General features: G+C 40.1%; 1 protein-coding gene across 7 annotated transcripts in view; it reads left to right on the top strand.

Annotated features, from left to right (window-relative positions):
* OSBPL1A (oxysterol binding protein like 1A) overlaps positions 1-26,645 on the top strand; it is a 78,015-nt gene that overhangs the window by 47,172 nt on the left and 4,198 nt on the right. For all 7 annotated transcript variants that reach the window (XM_075494489.1, XM_075494490.1, XM_075494492.1 and 4 more), the window contains 12 exons: positions 2,255-2,417; positions 9,479-9,635; positions 14,657-14,732; positions 16,317-16,451; positions 16,786-16,883; positions 17,601-17,783; positions 18,306-18,413; positions 18,505-18,594; positions 18,843-18,969; positions 22,288-22,404; positions 23,193-23,316; positions 25,789-25,879. In XM_075494489.1, coding sequence (XP_075350604.1) covers positions 2,255-2,417; positions 9,479-9,635; positions 14,657-14,732; positions 16,317-16,451; positions 16,786-16,883; positions 17,601-17,783; positions 18,306-18,413; positions 18,505-18,594; positions 18,843-18,969; positions 22,288-22,404; positions 23,193-23,316; positions 25,789-25,879 — 1,469 coding nt within the window. The remainder of the gene's footprint in view (positions 1-2,254; positions 2,418-9,478; positions 9,636-14,656; positions 14,733-16,316; positions 16,452-16,785; positions 16,884-17,600; positions 17,784-18,305; positions 18,414-18,504; positions 18,595-18,842; positions 18,970-22,287; positions 22,405-23,192; positions 23,317-25,788; positions 25,880-26,645) is intronic.

Here is a 26,645-nt window from a genome sequence, read left to right as displayed (position 1 = left end):
GATTAAAAGCTTTTTTTGTTACCTCCTAGTAGTGTTTAATTGCTGTGCTAGTAAGTGTTTGGCAGATAGGAAGTCTAGAAGTACACAGAAAAGTGAATCTTACTATAAAGCTGGCTATTTATTTTCCAAAAAGGGAATTTGTTTCCAATACGCCTTCTGCAATTCTGAGTAGCTCTACATTATGATAGGGCAGAGGAACTTTAAAGTCAATAAGGGGGGAGGGGAGGGAGTGTTATCTTAAGCCTAGATCTGTTGCTTGTTTAATCACACTACTGTGCTTCTAGGGAATGCAAAAAAGTTCATCTGGGTTTTGTTAGATATATTTCAATTTTCTTTCAATTTGCTGTTAAATAACATTGAAACTTAAGTTTTAAGTAAAGATTTAAATCACTCAAATCATTTATCAAAACAAAACATTAGAGCATAAAGGCATCTAATTCAATACTGCAAAACAATTGCAAATACCATTTTAATAACTGGTTTTACTTTGCTGTTTCATAAGAATGAGAAGTACCATTTTATTTTCAGTCCTCCACCCTCCCTCTCTCAGGAGAGTGAAATACTGATGCTGTTTCTCCAAATGGGCGTTTTCTTCACTGTTTGATACCATACAAAATGTAACCCCTGCAGAAACTGCTTTATAAGGGATCTTTTGCAGTGGCGTGTCTGATTTGTATGAAACACTGCAGTAATTAGCTTCGTTGGTACTGTCAGAGTGATCTTTAAATGAAAGTGACAGTAACTAGTCCAGACTTTTCTTTTTGTTCAGGGTAAAACTGTTAGACAGTAAGTGACTTACTGGTTTTATTGCTTTCAATTAGCAACCCAATTTTATACTCTTTTAATTATCATTTAATTGGATTGCCCGTTTACACTCAGAGCCTGGCAGCCAAACCAGCTGATTTAGTATTTGGCACAACTGAGGGGGTGAAAATTTCTTCCATAAATCTTTCTACAGAGGATATGTTACTGCACTGCCAGCATAGAAACTCTCTTCCGGAAGTGGCATATCTGCTTCAATATCTCCTTTCTAGCCTCTAAATTTGCACCCCCTCATTTGTGCCTGACTCTGAATCCACTGTTTGAGTGGTTGTTATAACTGAGGGGGCTGAAGCTTCCAAAGTAAAGCTTTAATGTAAAATGTAACCAGATAGGATATATGAACAGCTCTTAAATTAGATTCAAAAAGGTGATGTTGGTATATGTGTAAGTTGCTTAGGAAAGTGTGTAAGTTGTCCCTGTAACTGTTCTAAGAGATTGTCATGTCCTTGCCTGTTCTTAGTGGAGGGGGAATTAGTGTTCTAAACTGACCTTTGAGGGTAGACTAGAGGACAAGGCAGGGGCTGGGGATGCTTTTAAAAAGGGACTGGAAGGGAGAAAGGGACTGAAAGGAAAAGAGTCAATGGTTTAGGGATTGAAGAAGTAGCAGTACATGGAAGCCTTGCTGGGCTGGGAGAAGAGGCCCTTCCTGGGCCTTCAGCTACAGCCCTCTCCCCTCCCCTCCCCTGGCAGAAAGAGGAGGCAGGAAAGCACCAGCAAAAAAACTGAGGAGGAAATAGGAAGGACATGTTGCTCTCCCTTTACTAGTCCTGGACTCAAAATGTGGATAACATCATCCTCACTGGAGCCGATTGCATGTGTGGGCTTAAAAAAAAGGCCCACCATCTGGTGGCTGGGCTTCTTTTTCTGTCAGCTTCTGGCTCCCCTGTAAACTGTTTTGGGAGTGGGGAGGGAGGGCTGTTTATATCGATGTTAAATCAGTTAGTAGAGGAATCTTTTTTTAACCTCCTTCTGTAATCCTCAGGGTTAAATGTTTTCAGCTCATAGTTCAGTTGCAGTTATTTGTAGCTGGTGTTCACATTTGCTCTGTAATTCAATTTAGATGATGCTGCTTGGCCCAAATTAGAGCAGACTAGTACAAGGAGCTTGGTGCATGTAGAAACCGATTGCTAAGTCCATAGTTAAGGTCATCCAAGTAGAGTTGTAAATATTTCCCCTCCGTTTTAAGGTATAGTTATCTGACTTGAATTCACTTGTGGAATTGTGATTTATACTGTCAGATTTCTCAGCTATTGAAAATGCTGAGTAACAACCCTGTCATCACAAAAATACTGTAATATTCTCATTAATCCATGTGGTTTTAGTTCCAGCTGATTGCAATTTATTTATTTATTAGAATCTGTCTTCTGAGTAGCTTCCAGCTACACATTCTTCGGAGAGATGAGATTTTATTCATACATGTATCTACTTATAGGTGAGGAATTTGAAACTGGAGCATGAGCAGGAGAAAAACAAGATCTTGTCAGAAGCATTAGAGACACTAGCTACTGAACATCATGAACTAGAGCAGTCTCTGGTTAAGGGATCTCCGCCTCTCAGCATCATCAGTGAAGAGCAGTTCTATGATGCTGTCTCAGGTAAGTAATGATGTCCAGAATGTGAGTGTGTAGCCAGCATGTGTGTGGTGAATGTATTAGAGGGTGATGAGGGGGTGGGAACAGTCTTACTTTAAGTGAAATCTCTGCCTTTCTAATGTGGAACTAATTTTGGGAGAATCTTTCATGTGCTTTATGAGTGGGCCTCTAAAAATTTACCTGAGTTCACCTGTAGAATTGTATTGTTTCACCTTAGTATGACAGAAAGTTACAAAACCACAGGGCAGTCATGAAAGGTCTGATTGCTTGGGTGTCTATGCCCTTTTTTTAAATAGCAAAACTTAAGGCTCCTATTTTAGGAGATGTAACTGTATCTCTGGTAGCCTTCTGACTTGCTTTCTTCATGGTGGCGTATGGTTTTTCTTTTGTTTTGTTGTTAAAATCAGTCCATAAAAATCCCTAGTTTTGAGGGATAATGAGGTTAAGAAAGGCTTGTTCTGTTTCACTTTTGTATACCTTAAGTGTCACAGGTGGAAGAAAAGGATGAATCAAGATCCTGTGTGCATTTCTGAAATACCTTTTCTGTCCCTGTCTGCTCTTCAGTTTAGTATCTTTAATATTTTCATGTGCAGAACATGCAAACGGTGATTTTGGAAAACTTTGAACTGCGCAAGATGATTACAACATGCATTTGTATAGAGAGGCTGTACATAGTCCAGCTCAATAATAGCTCTAACTGGGTCATCCTGCAGTGCACAGCTGTCTACAACTCTGAAGGATCTGAGAAAACTTGAGGCTGAACATAGTCTAACTGTAGCAGATAATTAGGTTGTGATGGCATACTTCACAAGCAAGTATGGAGTTACTTTTTCTGCAAGCTGAACTGTCTGATGCTTCTGACAGAGGAGAAAAGCAGTGTTCCCAGACTCTTTGGTAGGTGTTCTGCAGTGCACAACTTAAGCAGAGAATAAACACAGGCAAAGTGGAGTCTATGCTCAACTATAGCACTAGCACAGGAACACAGCAAGTCAACAGCAGACTTTGCTGCTTGGCACAGTAACAAATTCATCAAGCCTTCAAGGAGGAGAAGAGATTGAGGAACACTAGAAACAGGTTCTTCAACCAGAACCAAAAGAAAGATTCTGCTGAAAAGCCTCAGGCGCTTTTGCTTGTCGCAACAAAGCAGAGAACAGTTGTTTATCTGGTGCTGCTGGAATGGAGTCTCTCCAGCCAGGCTTGTGTATATGAAAGAGTACTCAGCTTTAAAGAGCTGTTAGACTATACATCTTATAACTGATCCAGTCTCTACATCTTCTTGAATGAAAGTGTCCAAAAGCCTCCTCTCTACCTGGGAGAGGTGGTGTTTTTGTCACTTGAAGCTGCAAACAAATCACATCGAGTGGACTTGCATAACTGTGAAACTTGTTGAGTGCGTGTGTGTGACATCTAAAAAACGTGTCAATTCTCTCTCCTTCAGGAGAAGTCACTTGACATAATTCATCTTGATTGCAATTTAAATAATTTTCCAGGACAGACTCACTTTCTTGACTGTCTGTCAACTTCATCAGACTTGTGTTACATTCTCCTCTCTAGATTGTTCACATCCAGTGCTTTGCAGTGATTAGGGTCCTCTCTGTCTCTGAAGGCACGTGTTTGGGGGAAGGGCACTGATTTTTTGGGGGGGCTGGAGAAAGGGAAATCTGACGTATTTTCCTGGCTGCTGGATGCATGCTATAACTTTCACTGTGAGCACAAAAGGAATTAGTTTTTGTGGGTGTGGTTTGGGTGGGGTTCTCTTGCTAATCACTGGGATTCTGATAATAACCCCTTTGCTTTTCTGCCATGTCTGTGGCCTCTAAACTAGAAGGCTTCTTGTCTCTGTATGACAAGAATACAGTGAGAGCAGAGGAGTTGGGGATATATGACCCTGGCTCAGAGTTTGGGAATATGGGTCATCTTTCTTGGGCTAATGAGACAGGGGATGTGATCATAAATATTTTCATAACAGAGCAGTGACTAGGCCTAATTGTCAGAAGCTAAAAATTTGTATCTCCAGAAATCTAAACTACTAGGACTTGGTCTTCAAAGCTTTTGCTAAACCTCATTTGCAATCTGATAGTATTTTATTAAGTTAAATGATCTTGATTTTGGATAGACATTCATGAATTGTCTTTCTAGGCTGTATAGGAGATTGAGCAAACACCAATGTATTCTGACAGGGTGATGTGACAAACTATAATGTCTGTCAGTAGAAAAATGCCACTACTTCAAGACTATTTTTTTTCTATTAGGATACCATCTTTTTCTAGTTACAGTTCTCTGAATTTTTAAATCTCCACCGTAGGAGTGAGTTTAGAAGTGAGAGTATTGCATAACTAGGCTTGCACTCTGAGCTGAAGAATCGTTAGCTTTGACTTGACAGGTTGAAAGAAGAAGCCGCTGCTGTTTTTTGGTTTTTTTAAAAGAATGTTGTCTGCATATTAGACACTTCTGCTTGTTTACTCTCAACAAAAGTATCACTAGCTGTGACAATTCAGAGCAGCGCAGGGTTTTTCAAAGAGGTTTTTGAACAAGAAGTGTATTAAAGAGGATATGTTCACGGCAGCAGATACTTGTCCCCATTTACCATGCTCTGATTCACATTGTAGAGCAATGTAGAGCAATGTGATTGCATGAACCAGACTCCTGAATGAAGCTGAATCAGAAGATACAGTCCAGTTGCTATTGGACACGCAGTCCGTGGTAGGAAAGTAGAGCTACTATGAAGAGAACACCACCAGAAATGTAGCTAGTTCAAGTGTCAAGTCCTCAGCACCATCTGTTTGGCTTGCAAATCTGCTCCAACTGAGCCATGCTACCTGCTAATGTTGGCATAGACTAAATTGGTCACTGATAAAACTCTGTGTTGTGTAGTTCTGTTTGTAGAAACTGTGGGCACAATTACAGAAATATCCTCATTCTTTTCTAAAACTGGGGTGAGGAAAACGTTTGTAATGTGGTAAGATTGCTTACTGAAGTAGTAGTTTGTTTGCTGAAGTCTCTCCTCCTTTTATTTTTAAGTGATACGCTGTTATCAATGCTTTCTGACTGTTGAGGTTAAATCCCTGCAATGGGAGAGCAGTAGATACTGAACATGAAAGGAAGAACCTGCAGGAAATGGGAGTTATTTGTGTTCCCAAAGCGTGGTATCCAGTGTTAAGAACAGCAAAGTTAAGGGTGTTCTTAATCTGAACTCTGACAGCAATAGGTCAGTTAACAGTGCTTCCTGGTGCGCTGATCCTCCTGCCGTGGGAGTGGTGGAAATGTGTAATTAAACTCAGTAGCACATGGAGTGCTGGAGCGCTGGGTTTCAGGATTGAATGCTTAACGTGTCAAACTCTGCTTCTATGTTTAAAGCGGGGTGGGGTGGAGGGAGGAGGGAGTTGGGGAAGGGAAGAAGCACTAAACAAGTAGCAAAACTTAATAAGACCAATGCATCTCCTAGGGAGCTGGAGAAGTTATTAGCTTTGATTAAGTATGCAGGCCTCAGGAAGCATGTGAAAACAGAATACAAACGCAGAGTCCATCCACAATGCTGAAAAATGGCTAAGCAGGTCAAGAATTGATTTTTGCCTTGCAGATAAGATTCCCTGATTATATGCAAATTGCACACCCAGTTCTGGAAGAGCTTAGGACTGTCCTGATTTTTCTCTTTAAAGGGTTTATCTGAGAAGTGGGTTTTTCTGCAAACACAGCTTTTGTGTGTGTTGAGCGGGCTATTGATGGTTTTACATAGATGCAGTCTTACTATAAAGGCAGTTATTTAGCTACAGGAATATTTAGTACAATCTAAAGCTAACCTGTCATAGTACAGCTTCAAGTGTTATGTACCATTAATGGGTGCTGTGTTTATAAATAATGCTCCTAAATGGTACAAGAAGTAGTAGACTAGTTTTGTTGCTTTTGCTCACTTCCTAGTTTGTCTCCAGTTATCAGCTCACTTAAAAGTGAAAATTGTACAAAAAACATAGAAACTTACTGCCCTTCCTTCCATGTTTAGGGTAGTTTTGTCAAGTGGCTGTTTTTGAACGCATGCCAAAAATACTGCACAACCTCTGCGAGAACACTGCTGCCTGTGGACTTCTTGCCTTGAATATAGTTAAAAGAATGAATTCAAGTATCTCAGGGATGGGAAACACCTGGTCAGAATTCAAACCCAACCTTGGCAGTGGTTAAACACTACCTTTCTCAGGTGTATTTATTAATCAAATACATTGGCCAAATTTTTCTGTCTGGAACTGAAGACTTACTAGTTGTTGCAATAGGAGATGAACTTCCCTTGAATTAAGTTTCTGTCATTGCTTCTGCTGTTTCCCCTTGCTCTCCCACTCTTGCAAAATGTAGCCAGTGTTCTTACTGTTACCCTGACACTTCAGGTTTCATGAGCTGGCGTACTTCCTAGTCAGCCTGGTCTTGTCTCAAAGATCACTTAAAAATTTTGGCTTCTGAACAGGGACTCTTAATCTTTCTCCCCCCTCCTCAGCCCACACCCCCTTAAGCTCAATAGGAGGAAAAAAAAAAAAAATCTCATTTTCTCCTAGTCATCTGTTTGACAGCTGCTCTGTAGCAACTTGTGAATACAAATCTTTTTTTGCAGTGACGGGGGAGTATGCAAATCTTAATTCAGAAAAGAGTTAGCTGCAAGTACACAGGGAAAAGCTCAGTTTGAGTTGCCTGTTGATCTGCGCTCACAATACAATACTAGGCTTGTTCACTCTGACACCTAAACAAACTCTCAAGGTTTGTTAAGCTCGTTGGGTCAAAGGAGGTAGCTGAGGTTTAGGGATTGGAGATTGATAGCTTTGATGGCAGGAGCTGTTGTAGACATACTTTCTCAATGAGAGCCATTTCTCAGGAAAATGGTAGAGATGTCTCTAGAGAGCAATTTCGTATAACATTGTCTGGTTTCATTCTTCTACTGTTCTTTATTGTATAGCATGGTCTTGTGTTAAGTAAGGCACGTGCCCTGGAGAAGGCTGGCTAGTCAGCGTCTACAGCTCCGGAGAGCTTTGCAGGTGCTGAGCTCAGTCCAGCATAATTCCACCCTTTCCACCTCTGGAGTCCTAGGTCTGTTGCAGAAACTCAGATGGAGCACATTGTGTGTTGAAACTCTCGTCTGAAAACAAGACAGTCCCGAATGGTACAGAAGAAGAAAGGAGTCTTACAGGAGGCAGGCTCTTTGCTTTATGTTACAGGGTTTGCTTCACGCTTTTCTTGTCACAATAACTGTTGGCACAGTTGAGCAGCTCTTTCAATAGAGAGGTGGAATACTTACCTTGAAGGGATTTATAGCTTGTCATGTGGTCAGGATGCTGAGGCCCAAGTTGTGTTACACTGCTAGAGTGTCTCTTCCTCTGTGATATTTGGATACGCAACAGTGTTTTCCTGGCTACCTGGGCTTACGATCTCTGGAGAAATCTGTATTTTATACAACAGATTTGTCCACAAGTAAAAATGCTTCTCCTTATCCTACTTGTTATATACAGTACCCACCAAACTAATGGTTTGATATCTTATATCATAATTTGGCACAGAACTAGACTGACAAATTTGGGGAAACTTGTGAGAAGATTCTCTGGAGTGCCAGTCCACTTTTTTAACATATCCTCAGCACCAGCTGGCAGTTCTTTTCATTCCCTAGCAACTGGCTTAATTTCAGTACTGTCTTGACGAGGACAGGGATGGATGTTTTTAATGAAAGCAACGATCTCCTTTATGCTTCCAGATCTCACTCTCTCTAGAGAGGATGGAGACGTTGTGGCACAGCCCATCCATTCATCAGGATTTTGTCCTGTTCTTGACCCTTCTGTAATCTGGATGTAGTAGAAAGTCCTCTTGTCACTGTCCCCTTCACCAAAGCAACATATAATTTACATGTTCTGGAGAAGCTACTGGCATCATTTTTTAAGAGAAAAAAAGAAAGCACCTGGCAATGGACAGCTGTGACTGAGATATTCTTTTGGATGAACTACTACTTCAGCAGGTTTTGATTACTAGTTTTGAATTAGAATCAGTGTGTGAGAGAATGACTAATCTTGCAATTATTTCTCTGGGTATTTGCAGCCAAGAGCAGTAGCATATGCTGAAAGAAGTACATAGCAGGAATGGTGTCTACTATGGTTTGGGTTCACTTTTTTCAGAAGTGGTGAGGCTTGCATTAAGCTGTTTACCATTCAGTGTTGTACCTGGTTTCTGCTAAAAGATTTCCCAATGGGACAGAAATTGGTGCATCTTTACTTGTCTTGAGCTGTTCCCTTGCTTCTTGGAACTTGCAATTGGATAATCTTTTGACATTCTTGTCAAGTTTGAAAGAAAAACATGGAACAAAAATACAGCCCTTTGCCAGGAAATTTTAACTTTGTGATTTGGGGCAAGACTGTCTCTTCTCTAGACCTGGTCAAGCACTACCTGACCGAAACCCTGGTTGGAAATAAGGGTGGTGGTGTTGATACTGTTTTTAGTTTTAGGTGTGATGTGGATTGTACTATTAACCTGCCTTCCAGAGTACAAAGTTTATCTTATTGAGTGGTGAGCTTATCGTTTCAACTTTGCTGGGACTTGCGTGGCTAATGTAATCCACTGTGTACAATATCTCTTTCTGTTCTTTGATACTTGTTCAGTAAGTTGGGAAGTGAAGGTTGCTGAACAGCACCGAGTGTCTAAGAATTTAGACCAAACTGAAATCTTATATGGGAGGAGTCAATACTTGAATGTTGACCTAACTGGTATTTAGTTAGGTAACATACTGGCATCTACATGATACTGGCACTTGTCCTAAGCAAGTTATAGTAGCTTCAGTTTAATAAAAATGTCATATTTTGGCTCTGTTTGATAGAGGATTTTTAATCTACTGTGTTCATGCTTATCTCGCAATCTCTTTAGTCTATACCTAGATACAGAGCTGCAGTGGTCTGTGACAGTACTAGTTACTTACCAAATGGATGCTGTCATCAGGACACAGTAGCCTACTTGGGTTTCAGTTTTGTACAAAGAGGGAAGATCTGTTAGTGACTGAAGTCTAGCACAGGCTGCAGATTCATTAACATGCACCTGCTCTTTTGCAGATTCAGAATCTGAAAAATCATTAAGTGGGTTTGAAACAACAACAGCTTACTCATTAGAGGACAGCATGGATTCAAAAGATACAATAACTTCAAGCATGTGTGAAGAAAAGGTTTGTGGCAGTGGGGAGTCTCTGTCTAACGGAATCAAAAAACACAGGTAGGATGTTGCCTGTTCTTAAGTTATTATAATATGCATTAATGGTGAGTAAAAGACCACAGGAATCTCTGAAAAGCTAACTGTGAAAACTTTTAAAACTTTGTTAGGGATGATTGATAAGTAGTTGGTTGTGCTATGATTTTATAAAGAATATTTTTCCAAGGCTACTGTGCTCCTTTACATCTTGCTTTTTGGTGATTAAATATGAATAAGTAAAAATAAAATACAATGTGCTATGTAAAAATGGACATGCTTGTTTTTTAATAGATCTTATTGAAATCTATGTGGATTTTAATTCCTTCATGTATCTTTAATGACTTATGCCTCCTATTGCCTCTTTAATTTCCAGTCATTTGATCCTTCTGTTGGTATCGAGAATGAATGAAAAATATTGCTAGCCTAGCATCAGAAACTCAAATGGGAACAAAGGGAGTCCTATTCTAAAAGTCTCATCTATGTTTTATGTGCTTATTTTGTGTTGTCAAATGATCCATTTTTGTTTGTTTCCTTGCTGATAAAGGAGGACAATAGGTCTGGAGTTAATGAGATGTAATAGACACCACTGTTCTCCAGTTTCAGTGAGGGGGCAATCTAATGTTTGTGCTACACATCAAGCCAGACTTCAGTGTGTTTCAAAAAGACTACTTTGGAAGTGTTTTGAATGTGCAGAATGATGATGGGGACACCAGATTTCTGTAAAAACAGGAAATTAATCTTTAATCTTGCAGAAGCAAGCAAGACATGCTTTAATTACTTGGTATCTTAAATAGTTAAATTGTAGTGACTGTTGAAGTATGTGGTAATGTCAGAGACCTGATTTTTTTTCACGATTCAACCTCTGCATGTATATTCCTCCCATACCAGACAACGACTAAGGCAAATGAGGGCTTGGGTGGAGTAATGGGGTGGTTTGGGAAGGTAACATAAAGCAGCTAACTAAGCATGTTGCTCTGCAGTCTTGTGCTGTTAGCAAGGGTGGTATTTATGGCCTTGGCTAAGTGCCTTTCCTAATTAGAGCAGGAAGTTCGAAGGGGGTGGGGGGGGAGCACTAGGTGAAGGTGGACATCTGAATTGCTTTCATTGCCTTGGAAACAATGAGGAGAAAGGAGGCAATTCATGATCAACATGAAAATGATGATGCATGTTGACATGCATTGTCTTGAAGAGTTTTAACAGGAATTGATCTTCTGTTTACTATAAAAAAGAAACAACTTGGCAAGTTTCCCTAACGCTGCACTATGTTGTCAGAACTCTAGGGAGCAGGTGACTGGAGGAGCATTTAAGATCTGCTGTTTTTATAAGGGGGAATGAAGAGTAATAAACAAGTACCTCTGCGTAAGTTGTTTATCTGAGTTACATGTCTTTTAGTAGTAAAGAGAGTATAGGATGTTGGAGTAAAATGAGTGTATAAATTGGCTGGTTAATAACTTACTGCTAAAGAAAATTGAAAACATTTTTTTTTTTGTGTATAGCTAAGAATGTATGGTCATATTTTATGTGATTAAATGGCTGTAGAGCACATTCTGGGTTGAGCTGTAATGTCAAGCTTTTTTACCTGGCTCCTTGGTGACACAATGGGATTTGTCCACAAATATATTGATGCAAACTGTTTCTCCCCAGAGCTCAGCCAATTTAAATCTTACCTCCAAGAGAACCTTCTCAGGGGATGGGAGTTGTGTGGTGTTTCTAGCCTCGTTTCTGAGGCTCTTGGTGGCAGCGATGTTTGTCCTGGTACGGGATCTGTTTGCCATGTCTGACTGCAGTTCTGACTTTAGAACTGTGTTACCTACCTGGAGCTGCTGGCTCCAGTTTGTGCCTCTCTTGGTTTGAAGGCTCATTAGAGGGCGTGTGGTCAAATATGCATCGTCTGTGATGCCACCTGTGTACTTTCTGGAGCAGAAACCTTAACTTCTTGATGCTGTGCAAAGTGAGGGGGTCAGAACATTTTGACAGCACTTAATTCCATCCTTACACCCTTGAGTTTGTTATAACTTTTTTGTTTCTTTTCTTTGTGATAACCACATGGAAACAAGTCACTTAGAGAATAGACCAGATTATTTTGCATAAAATCTTGATACCTTCCTGCAGTTCCACAGATGAATAGAGGATCTGCAGCTGCATTTGGGTTGAGAGTACCTAACACTGTTTAGCAGTCAGTATAAATAAGACTATTTCCTACCTTCATCTAGAAAACCTGACTTCTAATCTGCCTCTCTTACTTGAGTGGCGAGGGTTTTGCACAGGGAGGTGGAGGTCATTTTTTGATGGGAGGTGTGTGCGTGTTTTGGTTTTGGAGATGTAGGAATAAATCTGTTGGTTCCAAGGAATTAAAAGTGTTGAGATGTACATATATAGGTAGGTGAAGCCGGTGCCACTTACCTGCTGTCTTGTTCTGATTTTTTTAAATGTAGTTTGCATCCTACTGATTGTTCATAGAGTGTTTGAAAGAATGTAGGCGATGTGACTTCTTGTAGTTTAGGTTGGTTTGAGAGTGGACTTAATTTTTGAAAACTTTTTGGGAGAGGATTTGAGAGATAGGAGAATAGTACATTAAAAGTGGAAGTATTCAAATCACTTCTTTTTAAGAGGGAAACTTAATCTGAGCCAAACTTAAAAAAAAAAACCCAAACAAACAAACAAAAAAACAACAAACACCCTCCTCCCCCCAACCCTTGCACAAAAATGTTCTGTAATACCTGCCAACATTTAACATCCACTTATCACTGCTGTTTCCCTCTTATTGCTGAGTTTTTGTAGTCAGCTCTTCCTTTGGTCCCCCCATTGGGGGCCTTTAGGAATGTCAATGTGTTTGTGTTTGGCTTTGGCTTTTTGGGAGCCAGGAGGTTATTTGATCAGGTTTACATGAAGAGCAGGCTAAACATGCCTTTTTCACACCATATGTCGTCTTCCCCACAAGATTCCTGTAGTGGCTGATCTACTATAGATAATGCTTCGAACAAGTGTTTAAGTGAATGATCTTAAATGCATCTTATCTGTTCCACTGCACAGAAATTCCAGCAGATGTTTTTGTCAGTTAAAGCTAAAATTAACTTCCTGAGTTGTTTCTGAAATTGACATCTGGAAGGAAATTTTTGCATTCACAAACCTTTCCCTTAATCACAGGGAGTGTGTCAAGGTTAGTAGGCCTCACATCTTGGCTGCCTTTCACTTTTCCACGTGTCCTTACTTGTCCCTAGGATCTTTCTTGGTAGGTTAAAATGGCTTTGTTTCTTCAGTACGTGTGTGTTATATGGAGAAAAGAACTGACTCCCCCATCAGGTTTGGCTGATTTATGAAGAAATATGGATGAATGGCTGAAGCTTAATGCCAACTTTCAAGTAATTAAAAAATTGAATGGAGGGACAGCTTAACTTTAATGAAAACGTAAGTTTTAATGTGTAAGGAAAGCAATCCCTGTGTATACTTCAGCAAACTAGAGGCACATGAGTGTGTGTTATGTGCAGAAGGGCTTACTTAAACACAAATACCTGCTCTGCGAACTGCCTTCATTAAAGAATACACAGAAAAAATAAGTAAACGCTACACATGAAGATAAGACTGAATACTTGGTGGACACTGTCCTCTCCTGGACATTTGTATCAAAGCATCCACAGAAGTATTTTATACTTAATATTATTCAAGATGATCTATTTCACAAAATATTTTTGTATTAGTGGAAAATCAGAATAGGGAGGGAGTGAGACCATGTTGGTCAATTAAAATAAATCTTCCTACCCACTCATCCCTGCAGGGGAGCTGAGTAAAATAAGTCAGTTTTAGGCTGTTAGCTATTTGCTAACAAAACATAGTTTGGTACTGTGAGGAGTTCAGGCATATGACTAGGTTTTTGATTGGATGGGGCTTGTGGTATTTTAAGGAGTATTTTTTTGTTTTGTTCTTTCTGAAAACTGAAACATCAGCCCTGGTAAAGGTGTTTCAGTAGCAGATAAGTATGGGAGGTAACACAGCAAGTAGGGCTACTGAAACTAACAACCTGAATAGATTCCCTCCCCCCCGTTTTATTTTTTTCTCATGGCAATGTTTCTGTTTATCAGACAAGTGGGGTGGAGGAGGCAGCTACAGCCTGTTCACACTCTCTAAAAAAGATATTGCTTTAGCTACTTCGAGGGGAGACAAGACCACCTTGGTTAGGAGGGCAACACCATCATTTAGACAGAGTTAACTAAACTTTGAAACTCAAATATTTCATGCAGTTTGAGTGAGCTGTAGGTAATTCTTATCTATTGAGAATTTTTCTCAATAGATGATTGGTAATAGCTTCATGATCCAAACACAAATTTTAGTGGTGTTATGGACAAAGGGTGTTGACCTATATTTAAGCCCTTCTGCAGGTAAATTGGATTAATAGTTGAGCTGGTCAGTAGCAGTAAGAAAACTGAACAAAATCTGTGCCTGATTTCTCGTAAAGCTGAGAAATACAGGCTGTATTGCACAGCCTAAATATTGGTCTTGAAAGTATGTTTAAGACTTGCTTCAGGGTATGTCACCCCCCTGTAGAACAGGCTGCTGTGTTTTCTGTTCTTGAATGATGCTGCTTTTCTGTTGTTCCTGAGGGCTGATTTTAATATAGGCAATAAATGTCATGGCCCTTCATTGTCAGTATACAGGTGACTAGCAAAAAAAAACCCCACTGTTTAACCCTCAAATCTATTCAGATAGTGAACATACCTATGTACCTACTCAGAAAGAACTTACTTTTTCTCACAGACACAACTAAATATCTTAATGGTGCCATTGTGAAAACACTGTTCTCATAACTGATGTAGAAATTCTCTTCCACTGCTGTTATGCAAAATGAAGGGAATGGTTCTGGTTTTGGAGAAATTCTGTGCAGGTAAAACAGTTAAAGTGCTTCAAAGTAGCACTGTTGTTCCCCCTTGGTTTTTAACTTAAAAACTGGAAAACTGTTACTTTCAAAAAAGAGTATTTGGGTTTCTTAGTCACGGTTAGTAATGGAAAACTTTTCTCGCTTCTGCTTTCTTCCCTGTTCCTTTCTGCAGAACAAGCTTGCCATCTCCGATGTTTTCCAGAAATGACTTCAGTATCTGGAGTATCTTAAGAAAATGCATTGGAATGGTAGGTAATCAGAGAGCTGTGATAAAAGATGTGAAGTGATTGTTTCATTTGAGGCCCAAATGAAAACTTGTTGGGGAGAGGGATTTTTTTTTTTTTTTTTTTTTTTTAATTTGCTGCTTATGCTTTAACTTGCTTTCACAATTCAAGAAGGTAAGACTTGGTCAGAGCAATATTCCTTCAGTAAAAGTATTTTCTCTTGATTTTAACCCTTAAAGTACTTTGTGGTAGCAAATTTGTTTTACTTTGACTGTGAAAAACAACAACAACAACAAAACCCCCAAACAAACAAAAAAAACCCAACTACTTTAATTTTGCTCTTCTCCCTTCCCCTTAGTATCTCAGTCTTCCCCCCCATGGTGTTACTGGCCAGACAGTGGCCAGATCAGAGGTTAGCTGGTTGGCCCATAATCTGCTTCCAGCTAAGGGTGAATTGAGAAGAGTTCTTCTCTCCATTGGACCCTGCAATAGGCTGAAAGTACTTACTGCTGATAAACCTCTGTCAGCCTGTAACAGTAGCCTACAAAAGGGACTATGTGTGTGTTTAGTCCTTTTTGTTTTCTCCTCCCCTTGCTGTATAGTTAGAAACAGCACCAAGCAATGACATGTGGAAATGCTGGGGAATGCCTGTTACCAGCAGCTCCAAATCTCCTGAGTTGTTGTGAAGCATCTGAGGCTTCTCACAGTGGCTTTAGCGGAAAAGTGTTATACCCTTAAAATACAAAGAGCAGATTGAAAGCCTGTCTTGCATAAGGTGTGTGCAGGAAAAAAATCCATAAAGGTCTTAATTCTGCTTTGCAGAAATTGCGGCACAGAAGTTGCAGTTTGGGGTGGGAGGGGGTGGAACTTGGAATGGATTGTACTGAAGTGTCTGCCAGAGCTGTTAGTGCCAGATGCTGCTATTACGGTTAAGAACAGTGCTGTTTACTGTGCACATTGCCAGTGGTCATACTATATGCTTTTAATTTGCTACTGCAGGCAGTTTAAAATGCTGCTGTGTTATGCATTTAGAGGGCATGCTTTTTTAAAATTGGAAGGAGAATAAACAGCATCAAAACTGTAGGACTTCTTTCAAATTTTTATTCCTGTTAGAAAAATTCCTTTTTTCTTCAGAATACAGAATCCCTGTTTTTACTCCTGTGCCGCTATGTTTCTCTGTCCTTTCTCATCCTCCTCCCCCTGCCTGCCCACCTGCCTCCAAAAAAGATAATATGTTTAAGTAATTAGATGGCCTATATCTATTTTAAGAGTAATAAATAACTTAGTCTTTAAAAAGGGTCCTTAATACTTCATTCCATTGTTTCATCTCACCTTCTTAATGCATTTGTTGATAGGAAGTTTGTTTGTTTGATGTTTGGTTTTCTTTTTGTTTTAAAAGTAGCCTTAGCGTCAACACAGATAAGCTTATCAAGCTCATAAGGGATGTACAGGGTTTTTTCCTTTCAGCATTAGTGGAGCCAGGTCAAGCACATTGCATTAGCACTAAGAGCATCATTTATTTTTGTAATAAGCCAATTATGCTTGGGTTACTGCAGGTCAGTGTATCTAATCATTTGGTTTTTAACACGAATTTCGTTTGTGCATCAGGAGTTGTCGAAGATCACAATGCCGGTTATATTCAATGAGCCACTGAGCTTTCTACAGCGACTTACGGAGTATATGGAGCATACATACCTCATCCACAAAGCCAGCTCACTTTCCAGCACAACTGAGCGAATGCAGGTACTTTGCATATGGTAATATGTGCTAGTTGTTGATGAATGTGTTGGGATTTTTTCTTCATAGATAGTCTCATTATAGGAGGAACTCCTGTAGTTTGCTGCATGTCAGATTCTCTTATTCATTAATCAGTTTTGCTTATCTAGGAAAATGTTTCGCATTTCCTAAGGCTTGCTTCTTTAGTCTTTTGATGAAAACTGTTTATTCCCCTGCCTTGCAAACAGAACTTTACTAAGCTATTTCAGAAGAATCATTCTGTAATACCATGACTGCTGTTGATACTTGATAAACACTAAAATCCAGGAGATTAACTGTGTACTCTTACTATTTTGAATAGTGTGTTGCTGCATTTGCTGTGTCCGCTGTAGCCTCACAGTGGGAACGTACAGGGAAGCCATTTAACCCGTTGCTTGGAGAGACATATGAATTGATCAGGTAATGAACTGATGCACTGAAGAGTGGAGAGTGGTATTCCGTGTAACTGATGTTTCACTAGAATTGTCAGGTGGCTTGCAGACTGCTCTTTGGCTTGTAAGATTCCACCCATTCTCCTAGCAGCTGCTGGAGGTGCTTGCAATGTCTGTTGGTGTTCAGCAGTGCACCTTCCAGTGAAGGGAAACTACGTAACTTCTCAACTCAGAGCAGGCAAATGAAATTTGCCAGGTTTAAAAGCAAGTTTTATTTACAAAAATGACTTTTTTCCTGAAACCTTCTGAATGAAAAGATGCATGGTACGTAAGGGAGGTGTTACAATTGTAATATTCATTATATGAGTGTCCAGAATACAAATAGGCAATGTTAGTCTATTAGTGTGCAGCTGCACGCAGGGCAAATTTTTCTTTCAGGTGAGGTTTTGGCCTATGGTTATGCGAAAGTTTAAGAAAGAGGTCACTATCAAGAGTAAACATATTGGCTGATCAGATTTGGTCGCTCTTGATACCTTTTCACATTATGTTCTCAGTTGTTTAGAATGAGGATGTTCTATGTATTAGTTGATCTGTCTTTGTTTCATGCTAGGGTTTTAACTAACTCTTGCATTGAGTATGGCAACTATGCATGGGTCCAACTATCTGTTTCACTCTGGGGAAAAGAACTGCAACTTCATTACACTTGATACGTAGATGCATGCTTTTGGTTATCTTTATTTTGCAGAGATGATCTTGGATTTCGACTTCTCTCAGAGCAAGTTAGCCATCATCCACCAATCAGTGCTTTCTATGCTGAAGGTTTAAATAATGATTTTGTATTTCATGGATCAATTTATCCTAAACTCAAATTCTGGGGCAAGAGTGTGGAAGCGGAACCAAAAGGCACAATGACTTTGGAGCTTCTTGAGTAAGTTGATAAGTAATAATTGCGTAGGCACAGCAGCTACATCCATGATGATTAGTGTGCATTAGAGTCTCATGGCTTAGGAACGGACATGCCTAACACAACATCCTAATGTTTGATGGCAGATCACTTTGTGGGGAGGAGGGGATGAAATGATGGCAGTTCTTTCATCCTCTCTTCCAATATACTGCATACTAATAGCAGTAGTTGAGGCTTGTGTCTGTATGTTCTGCAGGTGCCTGGACATCAGTCCTACTAAGACTAGCATGCTTGAGTCCGGTTGGCTTTCCTCATGTCATTCAGTGCTAACAGTGACTGCACTGAAGTGGCTGTTTTAAGGAATTGATAAGATCAGTAGCAATAGGTTAATAAACTTCTTGGGTTTCCTGACTTATTGCCATGTCCATTTCAAGACTTGGTTTAATTTATAGATGATGGCTTGTGCAGGAGTGACAAAGTCACAGTACAAAGTACTGTGGTACAGTACAAAGGTATAGTATTTTAATTTTTATTCCCCTCCCTTAGACACAACGAAGCCTACACGTGGACAAATCCTACATGCTGTGTGCATAATATTATTGTGGGCAAACTTTGGATTGAGCAGTATGGAAATGTGGAAATAACTAACCATAAGTAAGTTAAGAGCTTGAGTGCTTTCACTTGCTGCAAGTTTGAAGAGGAAAAGCATTTGGAAGTAATTAGTGCCCTCTTGTTCTGCCTTTAGAACTGGTGAGAAATGTGTACTAAGCTTCAAGCCCTGCGGCCTATTTGGGAAGGAGTTGCACAAAGTTGAAGGCTACATTCAGGACAAAAGGTAACAAATTCATTTCCTAACAGGAAAGAAATGGCTGCTCTCTGTTTCTGATGGGAGCTGTAGAACTGAATGCCTTTAACCTAGTCTGTCAAGGGCATGAACCTGCAACAGCAAGGTTATGAATTGTGCAACACCAATAATGGAGTTTTAAGAGCTGCTCTCAAAAGTTCTTCTTTCAAATGTTTCTGTCTGGAATGATGAAATATATCTCTTTAAGCTCCTTTGTAAACATAGTCTTTTTTTGACAGCAAAAAGAAACTTTGTGCACTGTATGGGAAGTGGACTGAGTGTTTGTACAGTGTTGACCCAGCTACATTCGAAGCTTACAAAAAAAATGACAAGAAAAACACAGAAGAGAAGAAAAGTGGTAAACAGGTATTAATCACGTAAAGAGGTGGTATCTCAAAAGCATGATAAAACAGCTAAATATTTTAGTAGCATTAAGAGCCTTAAGATTTCTTTTCACTTATTCTCTCTTTCCTAGTAGGATACAAACGGATTGGATGAGTACCAGCATTAAGGGCTAAAATGCTTTCTCTCTCAAGGATTTGTATTCAAACTTCCCAAAACTTGGAGCGATCAAAATACTGGCTGGTTCATTACCTGCCTCTTTCTCCAAAGTCAGGTGGAGAAAATAGCATAACCATTAGTTGGACCATCGTTCTGATCATATATGATAACATTTATATGCTAATAGGAGGATTTGGACTCCTAGAGGCAGCATAGACTAGTTTCTCATCTTGATAGAAGATCCTATTTTCCAGCTTTTACAAGGAATTTTTGTATTGCTTTCTATTAATTTTTCACAACCATAAAAATGCTTGCTTTTTTTTCTCCACAACTGCATTTTTTTTTTTTCTTCTGGGAAAAAAACCCCATTCTTAATTCTTCCAGATTTCTGGTCAGCAGCATGCTTTTTGTTTAAGGTGAATGGTGATGGTGACAACATACAGCTTGATGAAGAACAACCACTCACATAGTAGCTTAAAACAAGGATTGTTCCCCTTGGACTGAAGCCAGATTTTTTTGTTGGTTTGGGTGTTGGTAGTTTTTATACTTAAGAAAAAAGAGACAGAGGACTCTGAAAGCAGTTGTTCCTGTGCAGGTTCAGATGATTGCTGTATCTTCCAGTGCTTGTCATCACGAGAGTGCTAAAGCTCTGGGGATTACTGCTTCTCTTCGAGTCTGACCCTGTGAGCTCTAGGGAGAAGGAGCAAAGAAAAACATACCCTGTGTCTTTGTTCAGCTACCCCTTGCATTTTCTGACAATGCTTAAGATACTGGTTGCTTTTTACTTCAAAATGAAGCATCCTATTTGCATAAAGCTCAAGCTGCAATGTTGCTCTGACTCTAGAAAAGCACACTTTTTCTACTCATTTAACAGAACTATTTCTGTGTGGAAAACTGAAATCTTTGTAATGCACACTGTGAATCAGGTAGTCTGTTGAATATGTATTCCCACTGCCCCCTTGTGTTTGAGGAGTTGATATTGTTTATGGCTTTTGAGCATCTAGGTGAGCCAAGTCTCATGAATAATGTGTGGATGTGGTTTGTCCCTTCATGGTGGTGAAGGATTCATTCAGGCATGAAAGTACATGGCCTTCCAAACCTCCCCTAATTAGAATTTTCAGATTTATTTAGTTGTTTTCCAGCTATTCCTTCATGCTGTGTTGCTACTAATGAAGAATCACTTCTGTCTCCCTTTAGGGGACCTGCTTGGATGCAAATCATTTTGCAAATTGCCCCAGATTTTCACCCGAATCCCTTTGATTTTTATAGGGATAAAACTTAATGAAATATAATTTTGCAGGGAGCTAGACAAGCCTTCATGTATGCCAAGGTCATATTTTACCACCATCAGAAGAGTTACAGAAGACCTGGGGTTAGACCACGATGATTCTGCTCTGAATGAACTAGAGCCTTTTTGAATCAAGATGAAGCATTTTGTGCAGAATTTTCAGTGCAAATATATGGAAGAGCATAATGTAGGGCAACAGCAACTGCCCTCACACATGCCTCATTTACAGACACCAGAGGTCTTGCTTTGGCAAAGTCTGTTACTACCCTCCTAGCAATATACTGAGAGGTTGAGTAGCATTGAGCATAAAATATGGATCATCGTGGCAAGAGCACATGAAAATGCACTTTTTACCTAGTTCTTTGTAATTCTTGAACCGTTTTTAAGATTATGTATCCAGCAAGGCACAAATTGCTGTGTGTATTGTAGCCTTTCTATAAAAGTCAGTTTGGAGTTTGACAGTCTGGTATTGAAGTGTCTTTGTTTTAATATGAGGATATCTTTCTGATCTGTTCTGCTTCAAATTCCCAATTTCTGAAAGATTGATCAGTGTCCTTTAAAGGACAGAATGGCTGGTTGCCAGCACAGTTCAGATGGAGTCAACTAAAAGCCCTCTTTATCTTCCTAATGGCTGAGGGACTGAACGTGGTCTGCGTGTTGTTCTGGTTACTTTGCAACCTGTTCATTATTAAAAGCACTGTACCCAAGTGCTCCACAGTGAGACAGAATCCTTAATACTTCCTAATTGTCTTGGAGGCATAACACATGAATCATCTCAGAGGACAACTGTGTCCAGTTTGGGTACTGGATTTTTTTTTTTCACTAAAACATCAGTCTGTATTATCTGATGCAACCATCAGAGAGCAAAGCTTATTAGCAGCAGGGTTAAAGCTGTTGGCATGTAGCCAAAGTATTTAGAGCATTAGTTGCCTTTAAGTTCAGCTTTACTCTGCAGTGGTCCCTGAAACGTGCTGCTGTTTTTAGCTGTGATAGTGACACCAAATTTTCCTGGGAAAGCCATATTCATTGTCTAGCTGGCTTTAGTTCAGTATTGTAATACATGCTTGTGTGGTGGGATTAATGTCGGCAGCATTGGACCCCAGTTGCTTTAAAGCTGTGCGTAAAAAGGGTGGTGGTTTAGAACTAGTTCAGGCCATATCTACACTGTGACCACCAGTTATTCCCTACTGCCCTAGTAACCTAGTAACCCTTCACCCTAGTAAAAAAGGGTGGAGTTTTTCCCTTTCTGGGAAAATCATTTCACAGTTCTGTGGCTGCAGCTGCCTCAGGCCGTATGTGTCAGCCTTCATACGATACCCTTTTCCAAAAGAAGCAGCTAACCTAGGATATTCATTTAACATTTGCAGTTTGCCATTTCAGTAGTGTAGTGGTCAATGGAAAGGAAGGTTCCTCTGAGCAAAGAGCAGTAGCATAGGGCTTTCTGTTGTGCACAGACCGAAGACGGCATTTGCATTATGTGTTGGCGTTTCTTTGACATGGAAGGATGAGGAATGTGACTTCTGTTCTTCGACTTTAATGAAGCAGTAATGGAGTTAAATATCAGGCATGGAAATGCTTGTGTTTGAGGAAACAGGACATCTCTGTGGTGGAAAACTTGACATTTCTTAACACTTGAGCATCCAGATTATAGCTACAAAGATGTTGATGCAAGAAACTGTTGGTAGCCTTCCATTGGGAGGGAATTGGGAGTATGTATGCTATGTTAATGCTGTTATCCTTCTTGACAGGCATCTAGAAAAGTTTCTTTGTTGCTGAAATTATTTACTTTTGGTCAAGGAAATAATTTTATGTAAGTTCCAGTGTTGGAATGAATGGGTGTAAATGGTTTATGACTCTAAAGAACTCCTTCTCTTTTCTTTGTGTACTGCCTTTAGGTGGGCAATACTGAGGAACCAGATGAGATGCCGTTGCCAGATTCTGAGAGTGTGTATGTTATTCCTGGAAGTATTTTGCTATGGAAGATAACTCCAAGACCTCCAAATTCAGCACAGGTCAGCTATGCTTCTGCTATTGAAAGTGTGTGCTATCCTGTTATTCTGTATGTTCAACACAAAGTAAATCCATTTGTTGTCTTTTTCATTAACAAGTCTGGATTTGCCTGTTTATTGCAACAAACTTTCCCGCTACAATTGTAACTCTATAACTTGGGGTTGGAGGGATAACTGCCGCAGGCATTAGAGTTAGCGGAATTTCTCTGGAAAATGGGATGCTTCGTGTAGCTAGCGGTATGGGGGCTTTCCTCATCTCTTCTCTCCACCCTGCTCCCCCCCACTGAGGCACCTGCCTTGTGAGAAATCTCTTCTGAAGGGCTTTATTAGAGGACAGACGCTTCCTAGGAGATGCTTGCAAAGCCTGCGTAGCATGAGTTGGCGCGTGAAGGGCTGTGGAGACGGAGAGCCAGTGGGCAGAATACAAGGGTATGTGTGTGACTGCAAAGACAAAGAATTGGAATAAGAAAAGGTGCCCTCAGTGGGTTAATCGAGGGGGAAATCTCTCTACAGAGATAGGGAAAATAGCAGTAGGACTGGAAAAAGAAGATAAGACAGAAATAGTGCACTGAGTAATTGGATGCTGGCCTGCTTAAACAGAAACACCAAGGATCACCTACACTCTGCCTGATAGTGCAGTTTTGCTGGTATCTTGAGTATTCCTATCTTGAGTGATTAAATAATAAAAAAGCACTTGGATGTTTGTTTTTAGACAGCAGCTTTCTTGTGTATTAAGACTAGCAGCGAGAGACATCGTAAAGTCACCTTTTATCTTTGTCTCTGAATTTCAGATGTATAATTTTACTAGCTTTGCTATGGCTTTGAATGAGTTGGACAAAGACATGGAGAGTGTGATTCCCAAAACTGACTGCCGGCTACGACCAGATATCAGAGCCATGGAAAATGGAGAAATAGGTAACTTCAGTTATTATTGGCAAAGGTGTTTTTATTTTTTGTTAAAACTGAGAGATTGGGAAAAAAGTAAATTCCACATTCAAGTTGTTAGATGAACTGTTACAGTAAGTATCTACCTATAAAGATACATTCCTCCATGCTGCAAGACAGTAAGTCTTTAATACAGCCCTCTGCAGGTTGTGGTATGCTTCTAGTGAAAGGTATGTCACCCACCTGCACTGCGGCTGGTTGGGATGGAGTTAATTTTCTTCATAGCAGCCCATACATGGTGCTGTGGTTTAGACTGGTGACCAAAGCATTTTTGATAGGACACCAATGTTTTAGCTGTGGCTGAACAACATCTTCACAGTGTTAAGGCCTTCTCTGTTTCTGGGGTTGGCAAGAGGCTGGGAGGGGATACAGCCGGGACAGCTGACCCAAACTGACCAAAGAGATATTCCGTACCGTATAACATCATGCTCAGCAATAAATTGTGTGTGTTGAGGGGAAGTAGCTCTTGCTTGGAGACTGGCTGGATACAGGTCTGCTGGTGGAAGATAGTAAGTGATTGCCTTTGTATCACTTTTCCCTCCTTTTTTCTTTCCCTTCAGTTACTAAACTGTCTTTACCTCGACCCATGAGGGTTTTTTGCTTTTGCTCTTTGATTCTCTCCCTTAACCCGCTGGAGTGGATCGGAGTGAACAAGTGGTTTGTGGGTGCTTAGTTGCTGGCCAGGAACCCACCACACCACCTACTTGCTTATGTTCTTCCATATAAGCAAGAATCTTAAACTTCACGATGCTATACTTTTTATTTAGCTTTAGGCCCTCTGCTGTGCTCCATAGTCAAGCCCTATATGGAAACTAGTCTAAGGAGAGCATCTCTGAGCATCAAAAGGAAGTATTTGTGAACTTTTCAGTTTTCTGTTTCCATCAGCCTGATGCAAAAGGAGTATTTTGATGTGCCAATTCTCAGAAATGCAGTCTTCACTTGAAGTGAAACTGCAATGCCAAAAAATATACTTGATGCAAAATTATTTTTCCCTGGGAGTTGAACACTTCTGTTATCCTAGAATAGTGAATTAGAAATCCATTATGAGACTTTCAGTGAGTAGAAATAGTGCGCTTTTTAGAAACCTATAGAGATTGTTACTGTAGATGCCATGGAGTGAAAAGTGTCCTTTAGTCTTCTGACATGTGACTTGGTGTTAAATACTTCAATATTGAGTGGAACAGCCTCCCCCTGGCCCTCTTTTGCTCCTTTTTCTTTGGCATTTTGCATATTAAAGCAGAATGGCTAGCTTTGTAGACTAAAAGCATGGGCGCTCTTGCTTTCTCTGGATTGCTAAGTGATTGAGGTAAGTCATGAAACCTCTGATTCAGTTTCACCCATGTAATAGGGCAATGACTGTGACTACTTCTGATAGTCTGACATCTAGGCATGAAAAATAGTGACACAGGCATAATACAGTGCAGTTGTACTTGCGCATGTTTTTTTTTCTCAGAAGCTGATAACCACTTCTTTGAGGCTTTTAAAAAAGCAGATCAGTGAATTCCCACAACTGGTCTCTCCTGCTTGGATGATTCTTTTGTGGCCAGCAGGATGGACATACTTGATTCAGAGCATAGCCAGTAAATTTGTCTGTCTAAACTTGAAGTGCAAATAACTGTGCTGTTAGCAACAGACCATATTCCTTAACTATACTAACAGCATAAAGTTTGTCTAGCAGATAGACTGGTAATACGCAGTGTGTTAGTAGCTGGCAGGGTAACTGGGAATGGCTGATAGTCTTCCAAAAATGATTCTCTCAACTACTTCTTTCTAAGGTGTTTATGAAATGCTTTTTGAGGATTCGGGTATGAAAGAGATTGCCCTTCACCTAATCTGCTTCTTAGTCTGACTTACTCCTCAGATCTTCTGACCATCCTTTCTGCCAATAGAAGCAACTGTTCTGCTTGTTTAGGACCATGCCCTGTGCTACCTTAGTGTGTTAACAAAAAAATGAAGGGATGCTGCGGAGAGACAATTCTTTGTGGTTTGGAAATGAGTATTCCAAACCCCAGTTGATGAGGAACTAGGCACTAGTAACAACTTACCCCGAACCTTAACAAGAAGCAGGTGGCCAGACTTCTGAAATAAATCCAGCATATCTCAATCAGTTTCCCTACTGAAATACATTCGAGGTATGCCACCTCCCCTAGCTCACATTCGCTGTCACGTAAACACGTTTTCAGCGTCCTCAGACCATGGATAAACAGGTATGTAGCATTCTTAAAGACTGGAATTCCATTGGCTTATCTTGTGCCACAGCTGGCCTGGCTTTGCCCTTAGACTAAACCAGAAGCTCTTCTGTGTTATGTAGAAGGCTTTTTAAATGGACAACTTTTACTACATCTCTTATTTATTTGCTAGGTCAGATGGAGTAATGTCCCTGTCTTAAATTACCCATTAACGTCTTCTCCATTTTTATTTGTATATTTTTATTCCTTCAAGATCTAGCTAGTGAAGAAAAGAAGAGGCTAGAAGAAAAACAAAGGACTGCCCGCAAAAATCGTTCCAAGTCAGAGGAAGACTGGAAGACGAGGTTAGTGTGCTTGCCTCTGTGTGTGTGTGTGTAGTTATATAAAGGTTTTGAACATTCAGGTTAACTGCCAGTCCACGCCGGTGATGTGCAGTGTTGTGTCAGCATGAAGAGCTGACGACATCAGGTTTGGTAGTGCCACTGTTGTATTTGCAGACTTGGTCCCTGCAGGCTGTAGTGCTTCCAGAGAGAAGCATCAGGCTCGGTCTCAGCTCCTTTCCTCTCACTGCTTGCACACCCATATTCAAATACGAACTGTGTTTTCTTTTCTGAGCATCTCTTGGTTCTGACACAAAAAAGACGTTGCCACTGATAGCTGCTTGTAAGGACTGTTGTTGCTGATTAATTTAAAATTGCCTCAAATTTGCATGTTGGCCAAAGAGAGGAGGAAATGCTTCCTCCGGTGAATGTGATAGCTTATTGTCCGTGACTTCAGATCAGTTGCTGTGTGCTGGCAATATTGTATTCCCACTGCATACAGTTATTCTCAAAGTTGGTGAAATGACTTTATCACCCAGATAGCCAAGTCATTGTCTCCTTTCTGAGAGGGTTACTAACTACACAAGTTAGAAGAGCTAAGGGAAAAATTACAAGGGATCTGCCAGGATGGGTTTGGTTTTGTTTTCTTTTTTAACTATAAGATGAGAGGGGTTAGTTGAGAGCTCTTACACACAAGCTAAGTAGAAACCGTGAAAACATGACCAAAAGAATCTAGTTTGACCAGACAAGGTCTATTTAAAAGTATAATAATAATAAATTGGCTATCTCT

This window comes from Mycteria americana, chromosome 2 (assembly GCF_035582795.1).
Source record: "Mycteria americana isolate JAX WOST 10 ecotype Jacksonville Zoo and Gardens chromosome 2, USCA_MyAme_1.0, whole genome shotgun sequence".
NCBI lineage: Eukaryota > Metazoa > Chordata > Aves > Ciconiiformes > Ciconiidae > Mycteria > Mycteria americana.
The sequence above is the reverse complement of the archived record's forward strand: the minus strand, read 5'-3'. Positions and strand labels throughout refer to the sequence as shown.